Source organism: Ostrinia nubilalis, chromosome Z, assembly GCF_963855985.1.
Source record: "Ostrinia nubilalis chromosome Z, ilOstNubi1.1, whole genome shotgun sequence".
Classification (NCBI taxonomy): Eukaryota; Metazoa; Arthropoda; class Insecta; order Lepidoptera; family Crambidae; genus Ostrinia; species Ostrinia nubilalis.
In genome coordinates, this window is record NC_087119.1 from 7,798,062 (window position 1) to 7,810,459 (window position 12,398).

General features: G+C 39.8%; 1 protein-coding gene across 1 annotated transcript in view; it reads right to left on the bottom strand.

The window, feature by feature from the left end:
• Positions 1–12,398, bottom strand: part of LOC135086855 (angiopoietin-related protein 2) — a 102,029-nt gene that overhangs the window by 18,285 nt on the left and 71,346 nt on the right. The window contains exon 2 of the mRNA XM_063981675.1: positions 115–1,230. Within this exon, the coding sequence (XP_063837745.1) occupies positions 115–1,133 (1,019 nt within the window). The 5' untranslated portion in view covers positions 1,134–1,230. The remainder of the gene's footprint in view (positions 1–114; positions 1,231–12,398) is intronic.

Consider the following 12,398-nt stretch of genomic DNA (forward strand, 5'->3'; position numbering starts at 1 on the left):
CACAACCATTAGTCTCAGAACACACCCCGCAACCTGAACGCTACAACGTCGCACAGCCGCGAGCATCGCCAGCCAAACAATCGCTTAAGCGCAACGCATAAAGAAAGATGTCACCTGTTGTTGACCGTGGAGGAGGGCGGCATCGTGGTGGCGGCGACGGTGCTGGTGCTGGGCTCGGTGGCGGGCTCGTCCACGCGGTACCGGTTGGGCGCGTACTCCACCAGCCGGTCGATGGTCGGGTCCAGCAGCAGCTCCGCGGGCACCGGCCGCTGCGCCAGCGTCGCCACGTCGTCCTCCTGCTTCTTCAATCTCTTCTCAACCATGTCCAGGTTCTCGATGATCAAGTTGGTCTTCACGCGCAGGTCGTTATGAATCTGGCCGATAGCGCGTTCTTGTCTTTGCGTCTGCGTGAGTAGCTCGTCCGACTTCGGCACCAAGTCATCGACGGAACTCTTCGTTCCTACCACAACGTCCCATACCTCATCCATTTTCTCCGAGACGCTCATCATGGGGATTATTTTATTGACTAAGGTGTCTATTTTGCTAGCCTTCGATAGTGGTGATTGCGTGCTTGTCGTGGTTCGGTTTTTGAATAAACTGTTAACGTTAATGGTCGCTGCTTCTGGTTCGACTATCGCTGCGTGAACGTCTGCCATCATGTAGAGTACTTTACCCAAATTTTCGGAAACCAGATTAATGTGGAATTGCAATTTACGATCGACTGTGGACATTGATGTCCTCAACTGGTCCACTTCTTTCGTAATTTCGTTGATCACCTCGGAATTCAGGCCTTTAGCGATCTCTATCACGTTCAAATTAATGGGTTTCTTTTCACTCGCTTCTGCGTTTATATCGTCTACTGGCAAGAAATTGTTGTCAATTTGATTTTTAAGTCCAACTAATTTGGTATCGATATCAGATACTTTTTGGTCCAAAGATTCAAGTAGTTGTTGACTATTGCTAAGTTTATTTTCAGCTTGCCTTTTGGTAGTATTCTCTGTAGCAGTTTCTTCGTCATCCTGCACAATGTGGCTGAACAGTTTAAGGTCTAGATTACCAAGTTTAGATATGATGGCGTCAGTTTTGTGGATGTTGTCGTTGACTCTCGAATCCAAGGCTTCAACTCTCCTCATCAGATGTTCCACTGCCTTGTCCAGGTTCTCTATCCTCTGAAGTTTAGTTTCTAATGTGCTGACTATCACCTCGAATACATTGAATATGTATTGTTCCCTGAAACAAAACAAAGATTATGATGAGTCATGATATTTAAATTAGTTGTCACTTGTATGATTAACATCTATCTATCGATAATACTGTTACGTCAGAATACAAGTTGCGTGGGCTGATTGACCCACTACACGACTCAATGTTGTTGTACGAGTTTTAACGATTATAAAATTAGCTGGTGGCCTTATTACCGTGTTAGTACCAGATGAGTAGGTAAGTGAAGACATGCAGAATGCTGGACGGCAGCGATTAGCACGTACACCGAGCGCGCGTGAGCACGCGCTCAATATGACATATCAGGCGGCTCTGACTGACGCAACACGAGATATAGAAACCATAAATAAGTGCTACTTGCGCGGGCGCCTCTATGGTCAATACGTGATACTATTTTAATTTCTCAAAAATTTCATTGTAAAAACATTAAAATAAATTGAAGTAAATGTAATTTAAGTAAGTTTGGTAATTTCAATATTGAGGAAAACGAATGTACCGTTTAAAAAATTAATTGCTTTAATTTAAATCGTTAACGGAAAGTATTTTATCAGAGCATTAGTTAGCTGTTTTCGTGGAATTTGTTAAATATTGTAGAAGGAAATGGGGTTCTTACTGGTACTTCCAAATATGTAAAGCCCTGGTTGATTTTCCAATTATGGGCTAATAGGTTCGCAGTAGCAAACCGATACTAACGCCGCGCATAATGTGGGATTGTCCTTTATCCAACCGTGGACTCTTACAGGCTGACAATAACGAAATGTCATTAACCTTACTAGGTAGTTACTATATTAATGATCATCAAATGAGTGCCACGAATTGGGATGTTTCCTGGGTCAAAAAGCAAGAGTTTTAATTAGTCCGTCAGTTAACTTATCAAAAAATACTCTACACGTATTTTTCACTTTTTCAAACTAATGAAAATTTAAAGAGATAAAGCGCGCCAAAGTTCATAAGAAGAGGCCCGTGACGTCAATGCTTGCATAAAAGTGCCGCACGTTGTGACGTCGTGCGGAACTTCAACGCACCATAACTATGTAATTATTTGTTAGATTGACAAATAAAAATATACGTGTCCAATATTTTTTGATATTAAACATGACGGACTAAAAAATTTTTTTAGGAAACTAGCCTATTGCTCTCCAATAAGTCTGAAGTAACATTTTAAGTATATTTCCTAAATTACATCTCAAATGTTTAACCTACAATTTAGAAAATACCCAATTAGTGAGCTGAAACATTGGAATCTTAACAAACTTTGCGAAACAACGGAACAGAGAAATCGGTGCTTCCGTATCAGAATTATGTTACAAATATAAAATTGGATTAGGTAAACCGTCGAAATGTTGTCTGCTTCCTCTGGTATCGGTGTCAGCCCTACACTCTACACTGCAAAGAGCTACAGCACACGCAGCCCACAAGCAAGCGCCGCCGCGCGTTGCCCCCGTTTTGGGACCAGTTTTTGTCAAGTATCATTATGGCAAGTACGTAATAAAACGATGATAATCAGCATCGGACGAAAGGGATAGTTGAGTACCTATTTACTTATCTAAAGTAAAACAGTGTGTATTGCACATAACGCGGAGTGTAGATTATGTGACCATTTATTTTATGAGTTATCTTGAGAAACTGGTCGCATTAAACATTGACCATTTAACGTTGTGAAAATCGAATGATTTGATTAATTCCACAGATAAAATGCAACACATTATATGAGCAAAATAAGTAATAACCCAAAAATTTGATATTGAACTTTAAATAAAGCTTTTGAGCTACAAGGTAGGAAGCAATTTTTTAGAAATTGTTTATTAGCCTTATCTTGGTTCATTGGAAAGCGAAATAATGTTAGTACCTAGGTACTACAGGAAATAACCACAGCAACTGCCTATTACAGTATGAATACCGGCAAAGTGGTAAGAAAACACTGTTATTTAAGGGGAATATCGCAATACACACCGTTATTGCGATATTTTATCCGGAAAATCATATCAGCCGTGAACGCACTAAGTGGCCACTTCTGAAGCATTTAGCTCTTGTACTTCCGAATCTAGGAGATGTATAATTATTTCCCAATCGTGAATCAGCTTTTGAATCGATATCCAATATAATAGTTCCTCTATTATATTGGATATCGATTCGAAAGCTGATATAATAAAATATTTTTGATATGTTTTCCCAAAGTAAGACAAACTATATTATTTGGAGGTGTGTAAGTGCCTCTTAATCTTAATTGTCCCCTGTACGATTAAGTGACAGTGTATAAGCTCTTTAAACTTACTACCTACTTACCTGTAGACGGGGACTACTGATTTTTTAGTATCTTTAAGATGTTTAATATAATATAGGATCAGTATGAAAAGCGACATTTATTAGAGGCCTATTTTCAGTAATGGACACCCAAGGGGATGACTGGCCCATTAGTTTTTACTTCACTTTATTTGAATGATTCCCGATTGTGCCAGAGGGCTCTGGCGCATAATTTAATGTCTCTTTCAGCGAACGATTTGTATTGTGTAGTTTATTTATGACGGTTAAATGAGCCCTATAAATAGTACCGATTATTGTGTAACAGGTATGTACGGTCGCCGTCAATTTACAGCTTAGCCAGATAATATTGTCCATAGAAATGTCCTCGGCGGTATGCTCTGTGCAATTCCAGAAGATATACGAGTGTACAGCTGTCTTAGATAATCAACCCAGTTTAACCGTACTCGATTTGAAGTACCTACAGAATAATTTTTAACCGGGAACTCGCAAACTGTACTTTAGTATACCATTGATTGGGCAATGGATGGACGTAAGGAATTTATTATACTTGATAAACAAAAAGATATCCAATTTCCATACAAAATATTCACATACAAGATATCAATATGCACCCTTGTGTTAACATTTTGTGCCGTAAAATACTCTTTATTTTCATTATCCTACCGGATCTGTAGCATACATGGTGTCCTTTATTTAGCTACATTAGATGATTTCCTCGTAGAGTCTTAACGGGACTTTTCGGGGTTTAAATAAGTATTCTTTAACTTTACTCGTGATACATTCAGGAAATTGTTAAACTTTCACACGCCTTGTTAACGAATTCCAAATGTGTCCGAGTGATACTAACCTATCGCACTAATAACTTAGTAGAGCTGTAAGTAGTAGAAACATGTTTAATGTTTATAGTATCTATGTTTTGATTCATGTGATCTTCACAAGTTCCACATCAAGTGGCATCTCTTAAAATTTCTGTAGTAAATTTTTAATATTCAGTAGTGGGGCCAACAGGTCAAACTATTAATATTAGATGTATTGTGTTGTCATTTTTACTGTGCGGTTCTCACGACAAGTTATTTATCTATTATAACCTGGTTATATAACGTCATGAAATATGACAGAATGGTCCACACAATAGATAGTTAAAAAGCCTCTTAATTTTTTTGAAAATCTGTGAAACATTTGAGAAACTTATGAAATTTTTAAATAAGCAGTTGTGAGAAAATTAAAGGTTAATTTGCATTTGTATACAGCATTCATGCAAGTAAATATGCGAGAGATCAGTATCAGCATGAAATTGGAGTTTATAGTGTTTTTGCGTAAATGATTTTATTTATTAAAAGTATAGAATTAAGAGATTAAGAATAATACAAATAATTAACCTACATAGACTAAATATTTACAAATATTTACAAATAAAAAATATGTAACAAATCGCTGTCCAAACAACGCGACATGGTGCCCAGAATGCTGGCTGCATTTCCACGCTGAATGGCCAAACTGATCAGCCGCTTGGCTAATTCCCTGTACAGGCGATGAGCACTTGGTCCCCACGGACCTAGCGTCTCGACCCCAAATGGCTCAAACATGTAGGTACTACCAGGCCTGTTCATCTCCGCGAGTTTACATCGAAAACAAAACACGCACGATGGCCCACCTACAGGATACTATTCGACAAGGCCTCACATTATACGAGCGAACATTGACTCACGCACGCGTATTCTTGTGTATGATGGAAGAAAATAAAGAAAATGGTGTACTAAATACTGTGCAGTAATTAACTGCCTAAATAATAATAAAAACACAGAATGTACTTTTTTAAGTTGCCTCAAGACACTAAGAGGTAAATAAGTAGTTAATATTATTCATGATAATTCATGCTAAATCATGCATTTCCTCCGCCATTTTCCGCAGTTTGGCACCTCACATCATTTTACCGAAGTCAGCCCTACAGCTTCGGCGCAGTGCCGATCACTGACGTTTGTCAACAAAATGGTGCTTGACTTTTGAGACAGGCTAAATTACACCATATTGTTAATGACATTGAGCATACATTTTTTTAAATACCTTCGCGAAGTAAAACTTCTGTACGTAGTACTTATTATTATTCTGTGGTACTACTAAGACCTACATATTTGCGTCGCTTGAGGGATTCCGCTGATGCAGCGGCAGTACCAGCCCCAGACGAGGTTTGCGGAAGATGAGACGGTGCCAGTGTGTCTACGCAGGTTGCATCCCACACTAGTGGCCGTCCCACCTTCCATGGAACCAAAGTCATACCATCAGGTCTCTTACCATCACTTCGAACCAGGCCATTTGGTCCAAGAATGGCCGGTACGGAAGCGCTAGAAAGAGACCTGCGTATGATGTCATTGAGGCTGGCGTGACGGGAAAATCTCCCGGCACTTCTGCTGCATGACAGTCCGTGATGACCAAGGGAGTCAACCATGTCACCGCAGGGACAGCGATGGGGGACAATGCATGGTGCCCCCAAACGGAGCGAGACTGCTAAATTAAAAGTGGTATTATCCAAAAGTGTGCCAATATGAGGAGAAGGTAGGGAGTGAAGCCAAAGACCTGATTCCCACTCGGCTACAGCCAGAAGACGAGCTCGATCTGCAGAACTGGAAGACGTGTTTAATAAGTTATTCCGTACAAGTCTGCAGAGCGGCTCGTCCCACTGCCTTTGTGAGATGAGAGACAACGGCAAATTTTCAGAGCTTTACTGCCTCCAAGCGCTAATGCCTTCGGCTAGGTGGATGGTAGTTGAGTCAAAACACTTACTCAGTATTTTTGAAACCAATCCACTGGTGCTATGAAATAAAGTGGCATTATAAAATATAGTCGTACAGGATTAAAACTTAAATATAAATGTTGGCTGACAGTGGCTGATTAAAAGTGGGAGATCGTGCTTTAAGCTCAATTGTGGCGCTTCCTGGAAAGGCTTATTATGCCCAGCGGTGGACTACCGTTTGCTACAGACTGAAATGTGGAAACTTAAACAAAAAGTAAAAACTGTCTGTTGAAGTTCAAAATGGCGAAAAGATTTCTTGAATTATCACTTCACGGGATTTATTGCAACAATATCTATTTTAACGGTAAATAAAATATTTACCCTCCCGACGTTTCGGCTCGGTTGCACGAGTTCTGGTGGCGGGCAGACTGAAGTGATAATTTTATAGTAAAAAATGCAACATAATAGTTTAAAATATTAGATTTCTTGAATGCTAGCCAAAGCTGATGTAAGTAGAAACTATGTTAAGTATTTTTAAAAGTTTTTTTTCCTCAGATGGATTTTAACAAAACGTAAATGTTAGAAGATCACTATGAATTCGATTCTTAATTTGGAAGGGAGTGTTTGTGTGTTTGATACAATAATTTATTTATTTATTAACCAATCAACTTTCAATTTTTTAACATGCTATAATAATAGGAAGGGGAAGATATTGGAAAATATCAAACGTTGAAGCCGAATTAACACATTTACTCGTAAGTAATAATAAGTTATTTATTTATTTATTAACAACCAATTAAGTGTTTTAATAGGTATAAATACTTACATTAGTACCCAATCAATCCATTTAATTAACGATGACATATGAAATTATGTAATAACAAATGGTACAGGATTTCTATCGTGTTAACTTTTTGATTTATTAAATTCGGACTTTTCGGTGTTGTTTGATATTATCATTATTAGAGTGTAGACTAAATACGTGATGTTTTATGTAATTTATACTAAATACTTACATAGTTTATTATGAAGTATCACTATCGCTTCTAGAAAATGTGACATTTAACTTAATATTGGTATTTTTATAATCGCATCGCTTACAAAACAGTATTAAGACGTATATACCTAGCAATTTTAAAGCAATACGTAGTTGATTCTTACGAACTTTTGCTTGTTAAAGGCATATTATGATAACATTATGTCGGTGATCAAACATATGTCGTATTTATTGACATTTCAATTCTGTACCTCTAGTAGGAAAAACTTTCGAGTTCGTTTCGTTGCGTATTCAAAGTGTCATCGAAAAATTTTGTATGAAAAATTAAACAGCGCCCCCTAGGGCGGCTATAATATAGGGGGCGCTGTTTAATTTTTCATACAAAATTTTTCGATGACACTTTGAATACGCAACGAAACGAACTCGAAAGTTTTTCCTACTAGAGGTACTGAAGGTAATAAATGATTGCAACGAGATCGAGGCACGTAGATAATTATTCCATATTAACAATAGCTGGGTGAACAAGTATTCCAGTTGCAAAAAATTGAAATATTTCCATGGGAATGACAAGTATCACACAGTGCGGCGGTGGAGACCTTGCCTGCTGCAGGGTAAGGCTATACACTCGTAGTAGCTACAATTAGACGGTAATAAACATTATAAAATACATGTATATTTTGCAATCTGGTTTTTATTGGACCCGCGACGAAATTAATCAGAAGAACATAGGAGTTCGAAATGAAGGTTCGACTTCTATTCTATGAGCGGTTTAATCATGTCACATTGTTTGACCATAGGTCTGTAGTCTTGCCCAGAGGTGACCAATGTGACCATTCACCACAACAGTACCACGACACGCAATTTATGACTGTCACCGCCAAAATTGAGATGGACATCTTTATGATTGTAACTATAGCTTTCACATAGCCAAAGAGTTAGAAACCAGTGGTTGACCGTGACCACGTTAGGGCGAGATTAGGCCAACGCTTCCCCCATAAAACGAACCATGGACCTTAAGTTACAACTGACAATCGTGTAGTAGTGTAGTAGGTAACTGGGTATCCTTCCGTTTGGCCAAATTACTTTTCGCCAAATTTCACTTCGCAAACAACTTATCGCCAAAGTTTCATTTCCCAAATAAACTTTTAGCAAAGCTGTACTTTTCGCAACTAATTCATTTGGTCAAATTAACATTTGGCCAAATTTTACTTGGCAAATGTTTTATTTTGCCAAATATTATATCCCAAATAATTTGCTTGGTCAAATTGACACTTCACATACTTACGAGTACCCACCGTTACCCACAAATCAAAGCATAAGGCACATGGTCATGGTTTTCACAAAAATTTTATGTAAAACAGAGAGATTGCAGAAAATAGTATGGTTGCAAAAAGTAGGTATTGTAGAAAATAGTAGGTTAGGTTAGGTTAGAACAGTGACCCTTAATGCGCGAAGGCGAGCGAAGCGTGCTGCGGCAGCGGCCGCAGAGCGCTAGAATCATCTCTATTGTTAATGAATCATTTGGAAATTTCGATAAAAAGAATGAAATATGAAAATTTATTTAGAAAAAAAATTATATTAATTACCCACTAAACAAAATAATAACCACAAGCTAATTTGTATTCCATTCTATGCACCAATCAAATTGTTTTGTAAATAGTTTATCGTGAAATATTTTTGCCAAATGAAACATTTGGCAAAACATACTTTGCCAAACAATAATTTGCTAAACAATAATATGCCAAAAACGACATTTGCGAATTAAAAGTTTGCAATAAGTTGTTTTGCCAAATGAGAATTTGCCAAATGAAAATTTGCGAAACGTTGTTTGCGATGTGATAATTTGGGAAACGTTTTTTGGCCAAACATTAGTAATCCAGGTAACTGATTCGCTATGAGTATAAAGATTAGAATTTCAGAACCGATTTAACCTAATCGTGTGCGCGCAGCTTTAGAACAAGCGCTGCTTCATGCTTTAAATTGTGACGCGCCCCGCGACGCATCGACAGCCCTAGCACCGAGCGCAGAGATTTTGACAACCCTACGGCTGCGCGGCCGCACGCCGCACGGACCGAGCTAATATAAGAGACGACGGCGACCGCGGGCGCCTAGCATTCGCTCGGGAGCCATTGCAACAACCAGACGTTCGCGCGCGCGTCTATTGTTCCCTCGGTTGCATTGCACAGAGTCCCTAGCGAATTGCTACCCACACTGTTCCCACTAACTCGGCTTGACTCGATACCTCGTTTACCTCCGCGGGGCCATAAAGCTTCCGTGTTGCTGTTGAAACGTTCTATCGTTGATAGCTACCTATTCTCGTCCTTACCGAGTAGTGCATGTAATACTCATCCCGAACCTGCGGTAGCAATCCTGCTGCCACCCATCCCAAACTTCATACCCCCTCGCCACGTAGGTCCGACGCCTTTCCCCTAGTGGTTTCAGCTCGCCTGACGACTTAGGTCTCATGGTTCTAGCGTATGAAATCACGTCCTACCCCCCTAGTTATAAGTATCCACTAACACTCGCTAAACCTCGCACAGGGCGCCGCCCCTCTCGCGGATACGTTAACTAGTTTCGGGACGCGGACCGGGCGCGTCGTCATTCCTCTCGTTGTAATTAGCAAATTGTGATATAACTTGTAAAGTACTTGTAAACTTGCTCATTATTAAATAATAGTAATTTAGAGTCAGTGAAACTAGAATAAGTAAACTATTGTGGAACTTGAATTATAAGTGCCATTGTGTTATTGATTGTGCGTTTCCTTGGTCAATATCCCTGTAGGCATCCTAGATAGGTACACATCCCTCATCGCAGAAGGCGAACTGGGACTTAGTACTAAACAGCGGGGTGTCAGACTGAGCTAGCTTAGACGCCCCGTTGCAATGGCGCCCAACTAAATAACCCACGGAACCTACAGGGATCACCAGATCGCTAGAGAAGCGAAAGACCACAAGGAACGCAAAACTTCGCACCAAATTGATAATCACACATGTCAGAACCGACATCTTGGATATACAAACTCAAGAAGACAGAACTTGAGAACGAGTGCAAAAGAAGAAACATAAAAACGGAGAACAGAACCGTACAAGAACTGAGACAGAACCTCACAGAAGTACTCAGAACCAAGCAGTCCCATCAACCAATCCAGTCCGCCAGTAAATCCGCCGAAAACAGTGAGTCAGAAACCGATTTTGAAGACACAGAGATGCACCAAGAACCAAACATATCGTACACCATGGATCAGACCGAAAATATAACATCCAGATGGAACCTAAGCTTTGACACATGCAACGACCCAGTGGAGTTTTTAGAGCAACTGGACGAACTCATGTCATCGGGCGAGGTCAAGCCAGATAAAGTGCTCAAAGTGCTCCCCAGATTCCTGAAAGGAAAGGCCGTACTGTGGTATAGAAATAATAAAAACTCGTTCACTACATGGAACGAATTCATAGAACTCTTCACGTTGACATTTGTGAGCCGTGACAGTGACCTGTTAGCTAAAATAGTGAACTATAGGCAACATTACCGCCAAAAATTCACAGACTACCTGATTGAAATTCAAACACTCATGCGCAGATACGCAAAAATGTCAAAAGAAGAAGAACTAAATAGAATCTACGAAAACATGAACACAAAATACAAGTTTTATATCAAGAAATCAGAAGTCGACTCGATAAGCAAATTAATACAACTGGCAAACGACTATGAAAATGTCACAGCAGACCGTCAAACTAACTTCATACAAAGAGAACCACGAAATGACTACCACGAAACAAGCACAAATCAAGGACACAAGGAGACGGCATCATACATACACAATTACAACACAAATACTTGCTGCTGGAGCTGTGGAAAACAAGGACACTCGATGAAAGATTGCAGAAGTAAGAAAATACTATTTTGTAACGGTTGTGGCAAGATCGGCAAAATGAGTAAACAGTGTTGTAAGAAAACAAGTGAGTACACACAGGCCATGACAATGAACACAAGTCCGCAAATTAAAGATAACCGCCCCTTCGTAGATGTATCGATACTAGGCGAAAAATATCAAGCACTCGTAGACACCGGCGCCACAAGATCATACATCAACGACCAAGTGTACAAGAAAATCGTAAAAAGAAACCTGAAACCGAAAACAGTAAGCATAACAGCTAGCATGACAGATGGGCACACAACTCGAATAAAAGAAGCACTAGACTTGGAAATAAAGATAAAAGGAAAAACAATTAACCACCAAGTATTATATCATCCACAAATCACGAGTATACTGATCGGCATGGACATATTAAATAGAATAGGAGCCAAAATAGAATGGCCCAAAGATAGCACCAAGCAAGGGGAACAAGTGGGAACAACGTCAAGAAAAACTACAGAAGCCAACATCGTACCTACATACGAAATGGCCGAAACACCGACAAGTAAGAAAAAACACAAGATCAAACTCGCACACGAAAAACCAATCAAGAAAAAAGACTATTCACGGAACCCTAAAAGTCAAGAAGTAATAAATAAACACGTAACACGCTTAAAACAAGAAACAAAAGAAGACTGGATCCAAAAGAAAATTCAAGAAATACAAAAAACCGGAAACAAGGACTATAAAATGTCAAACAACAGATTATACAAGAAAATAATAAATCACGCATACGGACCAAGAACAAAAACATCATCAGACTGGAAACTATGCATAAACAACAATGAAAAAGACCAGATTCTGAAGGAAAACCACGATACACCAACCGCAGGCCATCTAGGAACAGCAAAAACACTGAACAAAATATCACAGAGATATTATTGGCCCGGTATGTACAGAGATGTGTCAACGTACGTCAAGAACTGCAAAACCTGCCAAGTTAACAACGCACGCAAACCCTGGAGCGCAGCGTCTACAGACCCGAGTAGACCACTAACCAGATCATCGAACCGGTCCACAGACTGGACCGAAATCCTCGATGTCGACACCGTCGACTACCCACAAGACCTGGACTGGCGCGAGTCCGGCCTTGGAGAGGAGCCGACCCAGGCGGAAGACCAGCCCAGGAGACACCCCAAGAGGAAACGCGGCAAGAAGAAGCACAGGAGCGGCAGGCCGAGGAACAAACATCGCCCGGCAAACCACAGGACGGAAGTGATCCAGGCCAGTACCTTTTGATCTTAAAACCATTTAAAGTACATAGCAATTGT